This window comes from Cervus canadensis, chromosome 1 (genome assembly GCF_019320065.1).
Source record: "Cervus canadensis isolate Bull #8, Minnesota chromosome 1, ASM1932006v1, whole genome shotgun sequence".
In the NCBI taxonomy this organism is placed as follows: Eukaryota; Metazoa; Chordata; class Mammalia; order Artiodactyla; family Cervidae; genus Cervus; species Cervus canadensis.
The window spans coordinates 66,239,387-66,257,271 of NC_057386.1; the positions used below are offsets into that span (position 1 = coordinate 66,239,387).

At 36.7% G+C, this 17,885-nt stretch overlaps 2 protein-coding genes across 5 annotated transcripts in view; one reads left to right on the forward strand and one right to left on the reverse strand.

The window, feature by feature from the left end:
* LRBA (LPS responsive beige-like anchor protein) overlaps nucleotides 1–17,885 on the forward strand; it is a 725,807-nt gene that overhangs the window by 244,189 nt on the left and 463,733 nt on the right. For all 4 annotated transcript variants that reach the window (XM_043484720.1, XM_043484733.1, XM_043484732.1 and 1 more), the window contains exon 35: nucleotides 99–163. In XM_043484720.1, the coding sequence (XP_043340655.1) occupies nucleotides 99–163 (65 nt within the window). The remainder of the gene's footprint in view (nucleotides 1–98; nucleotides 164–17,885) is intronic.
* Nucleotides 5,732–6,361, reverse strand: LOC122451835 (transmembrane protein 126A-like). Its single transcript, XM_043484817.1, has one exon. It carries the CDS (start codon nucleotides 6,358–6,360, stop codon nucleotides 5,767–5,769), a length of 594 nt encoding a protein of 197 aa, XP_043340752.1. The 5' UTR covers nucleotide 6,361; the 3' UTR covers nucleotides 5,732–5,766.

Genomic DNA, 17,885 nt, shown 5'->3' on the forward strand with positions numbered 1-17,885 from the left:
GTATGTAATTGATATGGGTGATGTTTTTTGTAATTGTTGTTTTAAAGAAATAACCTACTAAGTGAACTTTGTTCAGCTATTGTCTACTATTTTTTTAGGAGTGGCAGAATTCTATTCAGAAGAATGCAGGCCTTGCTTTTATTGAACTTGTCAATGAAGGAAGGTAATCTATTTTATATCCATTTATATTTTACTTTAGAATCTTGTTATTTTTTGCTATTTGAACTAATATTTTTGGTATTGATTTTACAGACAGTAATATAGTGAGTTAGATATTAATTATTATAAATACTTAAGTATTTTATCATTTTATTGTTATCTTCATGGTTATATGCTTCATGGTAAAGTCTATTCTTTATTTTTCAATAAGTAAGGCTGAGTTTGGCAAAAATAAACTGATGATTCTATTTGCAGATATGGAGAAAACAAATCTTTTTCAAACTTTCTCAAATTCCATTATATTTTAGAGCAATAATAAGACTAACATGTCTATATTATCTCATGTCATGGCCTGGGTATAAGGGAAGAAGAATTCAGGGAAAGAAAATCCAGTAATAAGAAACATGAAGTACAGATATAAAAAGAAAGATACAAGTGTGAAAAGAGATTTAAGGAAGTGAGAAAATCAAGGTAAAAATGAAGAAACGATGAGTGGACTACTTTATGCCTGTTTTGTGGCATCTGATTTTGGATTGTACACTCCATAGAATTCTCCAGGCCAGAATACTGGAGTGGGTAACCATTCCCTTCTCCAGGGGATCTTCCCAGCCCAGAGATTGAACCCAGGTCTCCTGCATTATAGGCTGATTCTTTACCAGCTGAGCCACTGGGGAAGCCTGGTTTTGGATTAGTTGAACTAAAGACCCAGAGTATAGATTAAAAGGTGTGATTGACTGCTATTGGAAATAGCATTCAGAACATAGTTATTGTTTAAGAATGTTTCCTTATAGTGTTCTGGCTAACACGGAGAAACAGACACCATCACTCACAGGAAAATTTTGAAGCAGTAGCTAGGAATTCAGCCTCTGTCTCGTTAATGTTATAAAAAAGGGAACTGTTCCTCTCTTGGTAAGTGGGCTGAGGTGACCTCTAAAAATGGTGCACTACTCACTCGACCCAGAAAACCCCACAGAATCATGCAAATCAAGAGGTTTAGATCTTCGTGTTCACTTTAAGAACGCTCGTGAAACTGCCCAGGCCATGAAGGGTGTGCATATCCAGACAGCCACCAAGCATCTGACGGAGGTCACTTTACAGAAGCAGTGTGAGCCATCCCACCCCTGCAGCGGTGGGGTTGGCAGGTGTGCACAGGCCGAACGGTGGGGCTGGACGCAGGGTCGGTGGCTCAGAAGGTGTGCTGAACTTTTATTGCATGTGCTTAAAAATGCAGAGTAATGCTGAGCTTAAGGGCTTAGATGTAGATTCTCTGGTCATTGAGCACATTCAGGTGAACACAGCCCTCAAGATGCTGCTCAGGGTTACAGAGCTCATGGTCGGATCAACCCCTGCATGAGCTCTCCTTGCCGCACGGAGATGATCCTTACTGAAAAGGAACAGGTTGTTCCTAAACCAGAAGAGGAGGTTGCACGGAAGAAAAAGATATCCCAGAAGAAACTGAAGAAACAAAAACTTACGACCCGGGAAGAAATGTCACAAAAATAAATGCAAGTAAAAGTAAAAAATGGACTTCCCTGGTCGCTCAGATGGTAAAAGCATCTGTCTACAGTGTCGGAGACCTGGGTTCAATCCCTGGGTCGGGAACATTCCCTGGAGAAGGCAGTGGCAACCCACTCCAGTACTCTTGCCTGGAAAATCCCATGCACAGAGGAGCCTGGTAGGCTACAGTCCATGGGGTCACGAAGAGTCAGTCCCGACTGAGCAGCTCCACTTTCTTTTTCAAAATTAAAAAAAAAAAAAAGGAACTGTTTATTTTATATTAAATGCTACTAAGATTATTCCACTTATCAAATAATTATAGGTGCTCACAGATTAGTACTGAATACAGATAAATAAACCTGCAACCAACTGCTAAATTCTGTGCTAGAAGGTAGGAATGAGAATGAAGGGAAAGACTTCACAATTTAGTATTGCAGAGTTAGGTAAAACCTCCCTAGGGAAACATGATTCCTGAGATGTATTTTCAAGGATGAGTTGTGTTAGTAAAATAGACTTTGAAAAAGTGGGGGTTATGGGTAAGTTGGAGAAGACATATGTGTGAAAAGCATTCTTTTTTTTTTTTTGAAAAGCATTCTTAATAGAGGGAATATAATATCTGAAGATGCTGTGATGTGGGATGCTGTGTGGGTGTGTGAATTGTGAGTTGTATGTGAATTGGTCATCTGGATCATAAAAGGTCTAACGTGGTGTGTTTGAGCTTTCTTATCTAAACAAAGGCAGTGGGAAGCTTTGAAAGATTTTTAGAAAAGAAGTATGATTGTAATATTTGGATTTTGAAAAAATAACTAGCAGTGATCTTAGGACGGGTTGAAGGAGAGGAGACCTGGTTGAAACGAGGAACAATAACAAAATTATTACAGTGATCTATGTGAGAAGCAGAACTAATCATAGTTTGGAGTCTGACAAGTGTTGGGAAATCAATAATATTTCTCAATGAGTGAATGACTAATTTAGTCTCACTTTCAGCAAAAATTTCAAAGTGCTTACTCACCAAGAAAAAAGCTCTTTGGCTGAATTTCAGCACTGAGGAATTAGATGCTTTTATAGTGTATATATATAAAAAGAGACTGAGTGCTGTTGATCGAATATGTATTTGCTCTACTTAATGCAAAACACTGATTAACACCAGTTTTTTCTTTTTTTAAAGAAAACTTGTTATAAAAGTCAATTTTGTTTAGGTTCTACTAAGTGTAAATGCCCTCAATTATGCAAGTTACTGTTACATTTAATAGATAAGGCAGAATAGCCTTGTGATTAATAGTATTAGCTTTGAAGTTAACTTAGGGTTCAAGTGCCAGCTTTGATATTTGGGAAGTACTGTTACTTCTGTGAGCCTCTGTTTCCTCATCTATTCATTCAGCCAGTATATATGCACTGACTTTGTATCATAATTGTCCTTGATTCTTTGGATACAACAATAAACAAAGCAGCCAAAGATTCTTTTTTTTTGGGGGGGGGGGGTCTTACTTTCGAACAGTCACCGAAAAGCTATAAACAATAAACAAAATAAGTAATGGTTTATATAATACATGAAAGGTGGTAAGTTCTTTGGATAAAGATAATGTTAAGCAAGTTGAAGGAAATTTTTAAAGGAAATATTAAGGGTTTAGTTTGTAGTTTAAAGATTGATTATATTATAGGTCATCCAGAAAGTGACATTTGTGTGAGCCCCGTTTGAAGGAAGTGAAGGAGTTAATCATAGGGGCATGTAGGGAAAAGCAGTAGCAGTAGAAGAGGTAAACTGTAGGAGCATTGTGAATATACTTTGAAGATAAAGCCGGTAGGATGTTTCAGTACTAATGCATCAGATGTGGGTTGAGAGAGAAAACTAGGAGTCCAGTATTGCTCTTAACATTTTTGGCCTCTGCAGCTGAAAAGATGGTGTTTCTGTCAACCAGGATGGTAAAATTTGTTAATAAAGCAGTTATTGGGAGATATCAAGAGTTCAGTTTTGAGGATTTAATCAAATCTTTGATGATCTAATACTGGTTTTTAGATCTTGAGTGGACATCAAGGAGGGCTTCCCAGGTGACTCTAGTGGTAAAGCCCTGCTGCCAGTGCAGGAGCCTTAAGAGACCCGGGTTCAATCCCTGGGTTGGGGATTATCCCCTGGAGAAGGAAATGGCAACCCACTCCAGTGTTCTTGCCTGGAGAATCCCATGGTCAGAGGAGCCTGGCGGGCTACAGTCCATAGGGTTGCAAAGTGTTGGACATGGCTGAATTGACTTAGCCTGCACACAGACATCCAGGTAGAGATGTTAAATGTCAAGTGAAAGTCACTCTGTTGTGTCCAGCTCTTTGTGACCCCATGGACCACAGCCCACCAGGCTCCTCTGTCCATGGGATTCTCCAGGCAAGAATACTGGAGTGGGTTGCAATTCCTTCTCCAGGGGAGAGATACTAAATAGACAGTTGCTAATTATTTCTCCAGATTAGAGACCTAAATTTGGGTGTCATAAGCATATAGATGATATTTAATGTCTTGAGACTAGATCAAATCATTAAGGTGATAAGGTGATGACAGATTTGACCATAGGCTCAGAAGTTGCTTGTGATTTGGACAGGAGTAGTTTTGGGAGAGTGGAAAAAAAACCTATTTGCAGTGAATTTAGAAAAGAGAACGAGAGAAGAGGAGTTATTAGAATATGTATAAACAGTTCTTTAGAGGAATTTTGTTACAGAGGGGAGAAAAATAAATGGAGTGGGAGGGAATAGAGTCAAAGGAAATAGGGTTTTCGAAAAATGAGAGCAAGAGAACAGTTTTGTGGTAAAAAGTGGGGAAATCAATGTAGAAGAGATAGGTGAGAATTTCTGCAATGATTTTTAAAAGTAGGTTAGAGAGTGGGTGAATCTGTATACAAAATGGTGGGTCATTTACGGTAATATGGGAAGATGTTTCATGTAGTTGTAGAGTCTGGAAGGTAAACATGGAAGTAGAATGAGAGGCTTAAATGGGTTTAGGTTTTGTCAAGTGAATATGGGTGAGCAAGACAAGGGAGTCAAACTTTTGTGCAAGAGAGTGATTATGATCATTGGCCACAGGATAGTAATTGTTAAGCTAGGGCTGGAGAGTGACTATAAAGAAAAAGATTGGGTGGATAGATTGGAACTCTAAGGACTGTTAGAGAGGTGATAGTAGAATGACTGAGCTCTGAACATGAGAGGTAGTAGTGAAGAGATGGGGGCAAGTAGACCAAGGCCATTCCGTTATTGGAAATGATGTGCTGTGGCATATGACCAAGCCGTAAATGGCTGAGGTAGGGTGGAAGAAAAGATTGCAGGAGGAGAGGCAGTTCGGGTAGTTGTCAGACGAGGATCTTGGTAAGCTTTAAATCTTACGTTTGTAGACCGTATCACTCACCGTCCCTCATCAGTTGGTGCCTGTATGTCAGTTCAGTCACTCAGTCGTGTCCGACTCTTTGAGACCCCATGGACTGCAGCACGCCAGGCTTCCCTGTCCATCACCAACTCCTGGAGCTTGCTCAGACTCAAGTCTGTCAAGTCAGTGATGCCATCCAACCATCTCATCCTCTGTTGTCCCTTTCTCCATACCTCAAATGTCTCCTGTTTATTTCTCATTGATTTTAGATTTTGCGTCACTGTCACTTTCTCCAACACTGTTCTTACACTAACTCCTGGTGCTTTTACCCACATTGTAGCATGTATCAGAATTTTGTTCTTTTGTATTGATTAATGGTATTCTGTTACATGGGTATACCACATTTTGCTTATCCCTTCAGTAGTCAGTGAACATTTGGATTACTTTCTGTTTTGACTGTTACAAATAACACTTCTCTGTGAGTTTGTGTAGGAGGCTTTGTGTGGACATGCACTTTTGTTTCTCTTGGGTAGATACCTGGGAGTACAGTTGGTGAGTGGAATGGGAAGTCTGTGTGTAATTTTTTAAGTAACTGCTAGGCTGTTTTCCTAGTTAGCCTGGTGGGTATCTTACTCTGGTTTTTGTTTGCATTCCCCTAATGGCTAATGCTGTTGAGTGTTTTTTCAAATGTCGCCTTTGGGAAAATGTCTCTGTGAATCTTTTTTTTTTTTTTTAATAGTTTTATTTTTGTGTACAGATTTGCTTAATAATCACTCAATTTCTAGGCCAGGTTCTGGTAACTGAAGAGCCTTTATAAGTAGTTTATATTGTCTAGACCCAAGGTATGCAGCAAACCCAGTCTGGAGCAAAATGGGAAATAACATCTTTCTAAAGACAGGCTTAGAAATCCTAATCCAGTAATTTAAGATGTTTCCTTTCTCTGGTAGCAGGGCTGAATTATACCTAGCTGCTAGGTCACCATTCACAGGGATAGCCAAAAAAACAGGGTACAGGCCACCGAAAACAAGACCAACCAATCCACCTCGTGTTATTGTGCAGGTTTCACAATGCAGATCACCTGTATTCAAAGGTAAACTTACAAAACCTTTATAAGATACATTTGCTGTCAAAAATGGGATCACTGCCATTGGTAAGCCAGCAGCTATACGAGCCTGTGTCACATGTAAGATGCGTCGAAAAAGACTATTTGCTATTAGGCCACAGAGAGCAGCATTGAGTCCAACATATGCTGATCCATTTTCAAGCAGATTCCTTTCTGCTTCTGGGAGTTGGTTAATTTTTCGGGCTATGATATCAATTAAGTTCTCCTTGATGATAGTATCATCTGGTTCACGATTTTTCATCTTGAGCGATGAACCTTACGCGCGTCTCCGTGCAGCCGCGGCCTCGGCGGGTCTCCTCCGGCCCCGCGAAGGCTCACCCCACGCTCCACTAGAGTCGGCCGGGCGCGGCCATTTTGGGCGCCACGTGACCGGCCCGAGGCGGGCGCCGGGTCGGAGCCGGCGGCGGATTGGGTTTCCTCTGTGCATCTTTTGCCCTTTTAAAAACTTTGTTGTGTGACTTCTAATTTTTAAACAGTAGGTTATATTTTTCTGGATGCACCATTTTGCCATGTACATGATTTGCAGACATTTTCTCTGTGACTTGCCCTTACATTTTTGCTGAAGATCAGAAGTTTAAAATTTTGACAAAGTATCACTTACCAATATTTTTCTTTTATGGATTATGATTTGCTGGCAAATTTAAGACATTTTAGCTTAAAACAAGTTGTAGGGTTTTCTTTTTGTTCTAGAATTTTTTTTTTATCTTTTGAAATTTTGTAGTTTTAGCCTCTACATTTACATCTGTGGTTCATTTTGAGTTAATGTTTTTGTATGCTGTGTGTGGCTGCTAAGTCATGTTTGACTCCTTTTGGGACCCCATGGACTGTAGCATGCCTGGCTCTTCAGTTCATGGGATTTCCCAGTCAAGAATACTAGAATGTGTTGCCGTGTCCTCCTCTAGGGTATCTTCCTAACCCAGGCATTGAACCACCCTCTCCTGAATCTCCTACTTTGGCAGGTAGATTCTTTACCACTGAACCACCAGTTAAACCCAGTGTTTTTGTAGAGCGTGAGATAAAAGTGTAAGTTTAGTTGTTTTGGGTTTTCTACATAAATGATCATGTTATCTCTGATGAGAGGCATCCTTACATCTTACCTACCAATCTGTATGCTTTCTGTTTCCTTTTCCTGTCTGCTTTTCTCTGGTAGAATGTTGAAGAGGAGTGGTGAGAGGGGCATCATCCTTGCCTTGTACTGATCTTAATGGGAAAGTTTCTAGTTTTTCACCATTAAATTTGAAGTTAGCTTTTGGTAGATATTCCATCAAGTTGAGGAAGTTTTCTTCTATTCTTAGTTTATGAGAGATTGTATGTATCATCAGTGGGCATTTAATTATGTCAAGTGCTTTTTTGGTGTCTATCGATATGACCGTTTGATTTTTCTTTTTGGCTTGTTTATGTATAATGGATTATGTTGACTGACTCTGGAATGTTGAACTGACTCTGTATACTTGGGCTAATTTGTGCTTTGATGTGCTATACAATTCTTTTTATGGTTGTTGAATTCAGTTTTGTTTGTTGACTTTTGAAAGTTACTTGCTTGGGCTTAATTTGCAGAATTGATCTCTTATGGTATGGTCCATTAATGTTGCTGCTTAGCTGTTTTAGAATTCTTCTTTTTTTTTCAGTCTGACTTTTAAGGGGTCACACCTTTTTCTCCATAGCTGAGGTCAATGAATGGTTGGTCAAACTCTTGCTGAAAACTTTGACCATGTATGGCTGGTAGATCTGTGTTTGGTTTGATGAACACATTTAAATTTGCAGTTGTTTTCATCTCTAGCTTTTACTTCCTGTTGGTCATTATTGAGTCTGTGTTGTATGTGTGCTCAATGGCTCAGAGAGCCATGTGTGAAATTCTTATTATGCTAATTCATTTTCAGGATATCCCTTTCTTAATTTTTGATCTCCCATTCTAACTTTAAATGTAATTTCATTCTAGGAGAGGTGTAGGGTTTTCTGGTTTTCAGCTTGACATGCAATATCTTCATTTTGTGTCCTCCCTTCCAGATCAAGTCAGCCATCTCTGGAAGTGAAGTTGCTGGTTTCATAAGGAGCCATAAATTGATGAACCTTTTTACATGTATGGTGTTTGGGTGGGACATTTCTGGAAAAGATTGCTACAGACTCCGTTTATTCTTACTCAATGTTTAGCACATTTTTGTGAATAAAATTATTGTGAATTTTGTTGTTTGCGGACTTCCCTGGTGGCTCAGAGAGTCAAGTGTCTGCCTACAATGCGGGTGACCTGGCTTCGATCCCTGGGTCGGGAAGATCCCCTGGAGAAGGAAATGGCGACCCACTCCAGCATTCTTGCCTGGAAAATTCCATGGACTGAGGATCCTGGTAGGCTATAGTTCATGGGGTTGCAAAGAGTCGGACACGACTGATCGACTTCATTTCATTCATTTTTGTCAGTCTTCAGAACCCTGAATTGATTATTTTTCTTCAGTTCTATGCTGTTTTTCTAGGAAATGATTTGCTGGTCTCTTTATTTCACCATAGCTGGGAGGTTGGTCCCCAGATCTTTACATGTCTGGTTCATTCTGATTTAAGGCCCAGTTCAGATGTTACCTTTTCAGAAGTCCTCCCTGAATCCTGTTACCCAGGTCACTTTTATCTCATTTCTTAAAAATTTCCTCCTGCTCTCTTTTGCTGTCTTCCTGGGTTTGTTGTGTTGTCTGTCTTCCTGCACTTGCTCACTGAGGGCAGGCCCTCTGTGTCTTGCTTATTGTAGTATTCTTGGCTGCCGGAGAAGGGCCTAGCAAAGCCAGTGAGTATTTGTGTTTAATCGATAAGATTCTGTAAGAACACTTAACAGTTTTTATTTCAGTTACTGCCATTTTCCATGCAAATGTCATTATTTCTTAAACAGAAATTTCGTGTATACAGATAATCTTGACAATAGTCAAGTGATATTTCTTTGAATATTAATTCCAAGAAAAAACAAAATACATAGACATATAATAAATATTTTACACTAAATTTTTTTATCTGTCTTGTAAAGAAATGAGTTTTATGTTACTCTCAAATATTTTACCCAGAGTAACTCTTACTTATTGTTTCTTATTGAGGAAACAATTATTTGAAAAACTTCTTTGTTTTTATATCACATGTGATTACAGGTTTTATAATACCTTTTTCCTGTTCTCTTAACGTCTCTCTCACTCTGGATTTGTTTGCCTCCGGTGGTTAAACTGTCTTCTTTACCTCTGTGCTTTGCCTGCAGAAATCCCTTAGCAAATGTTAGAAATAAACATTGGTATAAAGAGAACTAACTTTCTTTACTGAAATAATGGAAGTGCTATTTGAAATTTTTATTCTCTCTTTAAGGGTAGAATGTATTTTAAAGGAACAATTTAGAGATTTATTTCTCTAAAATCAGTGGGCTTAACTTTCCTTTTATAAATATTCAGCACATTGAGGTTAAATGAGTTTACGTAGCAATGGATGTATTTGTGTAGCAGTGTTCAGCTACTGGACTTAATCCCAGGGGCAAGAAGAATAAGTAATAAGGGTTTTCTTTTCACTGCAGAGACTGACCTTTTTTCTTTTTTTTTTTCTTTTTTTCCTCTTTCTTTTTATGTAAGTCTGACCTGCTTTGACCTCATTTATAGAGTAGCTGCTATAAATTTTGGCCTTGATTAATGTTTTATTAGTGTAAATAACATGTAGACCTTTATAGACTGAGACTACAGCATGGGGTTTATCGGACTTGATGGGTGTCATTAACATATCAGTTACTTAGGTCAGGCATAAGTAATTGTTTGGTAGAAATGTTTCTCTTAACTTACCTGTTTAATTGATTAGATACTTTCTTTCTAAATACACTCGTTTTGATAGTTTTAAGTTGAATTATTTATATTTTTCTTGTAAGTAGCAATCCATTTTAAATCCATTTTGTGTAATCACTGACATGATCAAGTAGTATTTCTTTGACAGTTTTTACCAAGACAAAGTAAAATATATTAACATATAATGAAAGATTTAAGTTTAAAAAAATAAATTTCCACATTTTGTAAGGACTTTATTTCTGAATCATAATTTTGTTTATGATTATTTTGTGATACATTGAATCACTATCATCACTATCACCTCAGTTAACTTTTCAAATATGTAAATCATTGATCTAAAAGTGTTCTATTCATTCTGAAAAACACAGGTTTCTTTAAACAGTTTTGAATTGTTTAAAGCGTATTAAAGCCTTTTTTTAGAGTGTTTTGTGATTCTGTGGCACCACATTAATAGGAAATCAGAAAGTCTATTCTAAATACCCAGTGTGGTAGGTAACATTATTATGTATATAGGGCTTTGGGTGACTTACTTGTGTACTGGATTTCATTTTATGTTAGTTGCCTTTTCTTTCACCATAAAAATATATTTAACTGAAAAGTGAATTAAAAACTAATGCCAGTAGAACTGTTGCTTACATTTTTAAATTAAATTCTTTATCAGTGAACCTTAAAAATCTTTGCTCGTTTGGATAAAGGGGTTTAGAGTTCATATTTTGGCCTTCTTCTTATTCTTTGTTACCCTTAATTGTTTTATTGCTCTCTTCTAAACATTTTAGTATCTCAATACTGGTGTTAATTTTGCCAGCAGAAATAGATGCAGCTGCTATGTTGCCTTCTTTCTTCCTGCCAGCTTGCCTGACATCCAGACAGCAAATAGTTTATGTATTTTAAGTCCCTGATGTTGTCCTAGGCAGTGGTAATAGCAGCTCTATGAGTGTTACTAAGTCTTATAACTTCAGTTGTTTGACTTGTGTTAGAAGGAGCAATGTAATGGATGAATATTGGATATTTTATTTATTTAGATGGTCCTAGTTTTGTTCTTATACTCTAGGATTTTGAAAAATCAGTGCAGATTCCCTATCAGTAAAGTTTATATAGCTTAAAAGGGATCCTGTCTTTGGTACATAGATTTTTCATTTGTCTCCTCAGTTATATTTTAAAGTGAAAAACAGACACAATTCCATTGGCTGATCAAGATTTTTAAATTTTTGATGGTAAAGATCAGAAAGGTAGTATAGACAGTGGAGGGGCTTCCCTGGTGATTCAGACGGTAAAGAATCCGCCTGCAATGCAGGAGACCTGGGTTCAGTCCCTGGGTTGGGAAGATCCCCTGGGGGAGGGCATGGCAACCCACTCCAGTATTCTTGCCTGGAGAATCCCCATGGACAGAGGAGCCTGGCATGTTACAGGCCTTGGGGTCGCAAAGAGTCGGACATGAATGAACGACTAAGCTCAGCACAGCAGTAGACTGTGGAACCTAGTTTAAAGGATTAGTATCTGTTAAAAATTTTAAGATAAAAATTTTCATCTTGAATTTTATAACTTTTAAAATATATAAGTAATTATAAAATGACCTCTGTTTAAACTGTTGGGTTTAGTTTATTAAAAATACATTTTGAGAACTTCTATAGCCTCCTAGGATTTTACTCTTAAACTTGCTACTAGGAGTCTCTCCTTTTTCCCATCCTTGAAAAGCGCAGAAAGGCAGATTATCCCACATACTGTTGGGCACATTGCTTAATTATCCCCTGGGGATAGTCAGTGTCTGCTTATTGAGGCAATAATTCAGACTTGTATCTGAATATGTAAATAGCCCTCATAAAAGACATAATGTTTCTAGTACTAATACGCTTGTCTGTCTCTTTAGAATTCAACTGCTTCCGTTGCTCTTGTGCTTCCTGAACAGTCATTTTGTAGCTCCAGCATTTCCCTTCACTTCGAATATCATAGAGTCCTAATAAATGTCTGTTAAATAAGTCAGAAGAATGAACGGGAAGCAAGGCAAAGAGGGAGAGAGAGGGAGGGAGAGAAGGCAAAAGCATTTTTCATTTTATTCTGACGCTCTTGGCAATTATTTGGGTTACATTTTGATAAACTACAAAGGTATTTGTTGCTCTTAAGTAAGCAGTTTAGGTAGGATGTAGTCTTATCTGAGGTAACCAAAGATATACTTGGAATGAAAGTGGGATTAATTTGTTGGAAACTCTGGAGAGTTTCTTAAAGAGCCATATACTTTCCAGTTAAATTTTTAAAATTATGTGTGTAGTAAGACTCCAATTAAATATTATAAACAGTTGTTTGGCTATGATCTTTGTTCAGTTGTATAGATATTTTGGAAGGTAGAATAATAGGACGTTGTTTCAAAGATTTGTTGAGAGTATAATTTCATCTCCATTTACTGTGGATTGAATTGATGTAGAAATTTGTGTGGGTTATTTAGAAAGGATTGTGTTCTTTCCTCTTGAAGATTAGACTATTTAAATTACTGCTTATTATTTTCTACAGTTTAATGGCTTATTAAAGAGGACTAGAATTTTCTCCGCTTAATTAGGATAAACACATTTTTCTTATTTCATTTCTTCATGTGTTTTGGTTTAAAATAATCATATGGTCAAATTATTTTTCACTTTTAATTTTCCAGCTTGATGCTGGTTTTTTGTGGTTAGTTTTTAGGCTTGTTTTGTTATGATCAGTGTAAAATAATGGTGCTGCATTAAAATTATGTTTTTCACTTCCTAAAAATGCTAAATCCTACTGGGTTTAAGGGCTTTACATGTTTGGCGCTGCAGTTGAGTTTTTTCAGCAAAGGCCAAAGTTTATGGTTTTCAGAAAAATGTGGTGTGGATTCAGAATGCTGTAGAATATGCTTGTGTCTGTATCAAAGTTCACAATCTTACAGATTGTTAAAAACTACAATGGTTTATATATAAATGGAATCATTTACTTTATTAAATGAAAATGAATATAGAAAAAAGAGGCAAATGGGTGGGGAAGAGGGCTCGAAAAAGAAAGGTAAACTTTGAGAAAAGCTAAATGAAAATAAAGTGAAGACAGAGTTGGTTCACTTCATTCATTCAGAAGTATTTATGCATGACGGCCTGTGCTGGTCTGTGATTTGGGCTCTGGGGGTATAGCAGTGGGTAGAGTAGACATTGCTATGCTCTAATCATGTGTTTTAGTTAACATAGACGATAAAGAAATTAAAATGTTCTTGCTAGGTCAGAAAGTGCCACGTGCTGTGAGAAAGTTAAAACAGAGATAAAGGGAATAGATGCACTGTGGGGCAGAGAATGTTGCAATTTTAAATAAGGTGGTCAAGGTGGAATTTAAAAGGACATATTCCTGTGAAGTGAGAAGCAAATACAAAGTGGTGACAGAAGCAGTTAGAAGATGGGAGATATTTTGTGACAGAGAAATCCTAAACTGGATTCCAGGTGGGGAGTAAACAGAGTGGTTTTCCTTGTTTCTGCTTTTTTTATTATAAAGCTATCTTCTCTCCCACTTTATATACATATTCTTGAGAATAAATATTTTATAGTCCTAAGAATTTGTTTCACCTAGAACATGCCAACTTGCGACCCCCATCTGCTTCCATTCTGCCCTCTATCCTACCATGAGCTATTGTTTTAAAATGTTCGGCTCGGGATTATTGTGCAAAATAAGTTTGGAAAAATAGATTGATATCAGTATATATACATATATGATATATATGTTATATAAGTATATATATCAGTATATATATTTATGTATATTGATATCAGTATATACATATCAATCATATATATATGTATATATATGTAGTCTTGCCAAAAGTCTAGACTAGTGTGTGTGTATATATATGTATATATATGTTAGATTTGAAATTTATATTAAGTTACTGAGTTCTTAAAGTTTCATGAGAAATAATTTGTTCTTTCTGGCCCAGTTGTAGTAAAGTGTATGAATATATTGTAGTCTTCCTAATAAAGGGTATTGGCCTGCAGAAGTAGGTACCACCTGGACTATTTCTAAACCAAGAAAGATCTAGATTGGCTTTAAGTATTATATGGAGCCTCCTAGAGAATGTTGAAAAGCTTGTTTAAAAATATACTTTTGTTGATGATCAGTGTGCTGTTTCTAAGCCTTCATGCTAGTGTATTCTATGATGTTAGACCCTTTGTATCTCTTACTCAAAATTGTTACTGAGGGCTTGACCTCAGAAAGGAGTATAAAGAGATCATTTAAGAATTTTTGTGATACTGAATTGTTGAATATGCTGTGTGTGATGTGATCAAAGAGGTGGTTACATGGAAAGTTATGTAATATTTCTGCCATATAGGGCTTTCCTGGTTACTCATACGGTAAGGAATCTGCCTCCAGTGGGGGAGAGCCGAGTTTGATCCCTGAGTCAGGAAGATCCCCTGGAGAACAGAATGGCTCTCCACTCCAGTATTCTTGCCTGGAGAACCCCGTGGACAGTGAAGCTTGGTGGGCTACAGTCCACGGGCTCGCAAAGAATCAGACACGACTGAGCTAACACTTTCACTTTACTACAATATAAGAATAAAGATTATATTAATAAATGAAAATATATTCTGAGAAGTGATATTTTATTAGTTGTGATATTAACTAAAGGATGACTTTGGAAACAACATTTTCATCTCAGATTTGGTTTGTGACTATTGTTTGTGGTTAATTCTAAAGAAATTATAGTGTAAGAGAGATTTCCAATTCAGACACATTGCTTCCATATTCTCAGTTGTTAGGCTACGGTAAAGTGGTAACTTTCCTTTCCCATCAATGGTGAAGATGTTTAGTAGAGAAAATCTGATTGTCACTGCTAATGGGGGGTCATAGAAAGCCCAGGAAACAGAGCAGTAATATTGGATAACTCTTGGTGAAAATGTGTGTATGTGCTTACCCAAGGTCTAGACTAGTATAATCAGATGTGGACAATGGGCTGTGATGTAGTAATGGGAGACAGTTGTCATCATTATGGTTATTTATTGAGCTGCTAGCGTGAATCTTTCCTACTTGGTCACTTGATAGGGCTGTTTGTTTCCTAAGGCTGACATAAGCAGTTTTCTTTCCTCCTTGTGCTAGAGGTATAAATTATACATAGTTTTTCTTCTTAATATTAATATATGTGAATCATTTTTTGCTCTGCATTTTAGAGATTTAATTTACTAAATAGTAAACCTACTATTTTGAGACTGTTCATTACAATTAGAACTTTAATTCACCTATAATTTTTTGTTGGAAAGATAGTTTTTACAACTGTTAAATAAGATTACAGTTGCTAAATACTGTATAAATTGTATATTTGAGAAAATATGCACACAGATGGAAAATATTTGCCTCTTAGAAAAGCAAAATGCTTTATTCATTTAGATATCTTATTACTTATTTTGTGGAGTCATTTTTGTTTTCCATAATAAAAAGAAAAGTCATATTTGTGTGTCTAACTTAAATGAGAAGCATGTAGTCAGGGCCTTCTAAAATACTATATTTTAAAATCATTTTGTAAATTATGAAGGAAAATGTATATGCTTCCTTTCTTCTCTGGAAGTAACACTAAATACTCAAGTACATTGTAATCAGATTTTAAAATATTCTTTTAAATGACTAGGGTTAGATAGTAATACTTTCTATTATGTACTGAAAATTTTTGAAACTTAAATTTCTGACGTAGTTGTCTAATTTAAAAGCTCTAGAGTTGTGCTTTAATTTACCTAGATAAATTTAGATACTTGAGAACTTTAAAGAATTGCCACAAACTATCCATTTATCAAATAATGATTAAGTACAGCCTACCTGAGCACCTCTTAGGTGCTATGGTTGACTAAAGAAGAATAAGTAAAGCTTGTGCTTCTTCAGTCTCTTATGGTCTGGTACAGAGGGTAGAGTAATATATGTAGCTATGATACTGTGTGAACAGTATGATTCTGAGTAAACAAGTGAAATATTTGCTGTGTATGTAACAACCATTAGATATACGACTAGCATAAAATAAAGACCTTTTAAGATAAAATTGTGCAATACTCCTTAGAGAGAATGAGGATTCAACTAGCTCTTATGGAAATTAAAATTTTGGGTGTAGAGAAAAAACGAAATAATAGATTTAGAGTGCTTTGGCACTCATTTTCTATCATTCAGTTAGTGCTTACTTATTGATTGTAGACTGTGTGTCAGCCACTTTTCTGGAGCTGGAAGATACAGCTGTGAATAAGACTTTACTGTCATAGAAGAGAGAACAAATAATAAACAAGTTAATGAACAAATAAGATAATTCAGACAGTAATAAATGCTTAGAAGAAAACAATATAGGATAATGTTATGAGAGGGAAGAATTTATAGGGAAACGGATAATAGTGTGTTTAGAGGAGATGTGTGAAAAAGTGACACTTGATTTGAATAAAGAGAAGTAGCTAGTTTCAGATCTAGGTCATAACATTGTATGGTAAGGAAATATCGAGAGCAAAGGCCTTGAGAAGGGAATGATGTTTGTGAATTATTGGAACAAATAGAAGGCCAGAGTGGCTGGAGCGAAATGACTGAGGGAGAGAATGAAGGTTGGAAATGTCAAAAGTATCCAGATTTCCAATCACATAGGTCCCTGTGAGTTGTGGTCAGAAGTTTGGTTTTAATTTTGTTTTAATTTTGGTAAAAATATGTTGCAGAGTTTTAAACAGAGTAGTGGCGTGATATGACTTAGGGTTTTATGTGTTTGTTTGTTTTTTTTTTGATGGCAACATTTAAGTAAAATGTTTATTTTTTAGGTTTTAACTTATTTTTAAATGTGGTAAAATATACACAATATAAAAGTTACACTTTACCCGTTTAAAAGCATGCACTTCAGTGTCATTAAGTCCATTCCCTTTGCTGTGCAAGCATTACAGCTTCCATCCCCGGAACTCGGAACTCATCTCATCTTGCTATCCTGTACCCACTCCTCGCTCCTCCCAGCCCCTGGCAGCCACCATTGTATATTCGTGTGCAGTGAATTTGCCTCCTCTGTGCATCTCATGTTGGTAGAATCGTATAGTATTGTCCTTTGGTTCCTGGCTTCCCCGCCCCCCCCCGCCCCCCACTTAGCATGGTATCTTCAGGGTTCATCCATGTTGTAGCATTGTTAGACTTTCCTTCCTTTTTACGGCAGAGTAATATTTCATCATGTGTGCACACCCTGTTTTACTTATTCTTTCACCGATTGGCAGCCACTGAGTTGCTTCCACCTTTTGGTTTTGTGTGTAATGCTGCTAGTCCCTGCTTTGGATTCCTTAGGCTGTGTGTGCAGAAGTGGGATTGCTGGGGCATATGACACATGGATGAGCCATATGAGATATAGGTCATATTTTAATTTTTTAAGAAACTGCCATTCTGCTTTCCTTAGTGGCTACAGAATTTTACATTTCCACCCACAGTGCAAAAAGGTTGAAATTTCTCTGTATTCTTGCCAACAGTAATTTTCTCGGTTTTTTGATAGTAGCCATCCTAATGGGTGTGAGGTAGTATTTCTTCATTTGGCATTTCCTTAATGTTCAGTGATGTTTAGTCTCTTTTCTGTGTTACTAGTTATTTTATCTCTTATCTGGCAAAATAGCTATTTAGTAGTTTGCCCCATTTTGAATTATTTTTTTTTTTCTTGTTACTGAGTTATAGGAGATTTTTTCATATGTATTTTGGTTATTAACCCCTTATCAGGTATATGATTTGCAAGTATTTTCTCCCATCCTGTGGATTGCCTTTTTTACTGTGTTATGTCCTTTGACACATAGACGTTTTAAATTTTGATAGTTTAAAATTTTAAGTTTAAGTTGATGCTTTAAGTTGTAAATTTTTTAAGTGTTTTTTCTTTTGTTGCCTGTGCTTGTGGTGCCATATCCCAGAATTCATTGCCAATGAGAGGTTAGGAAGCTTCTCACTATGTTTTCTTCTATGAGTTTTATATTTGTCTGTGTTATATGTACATCTTTAATCCATTTGAGTCAGTTTT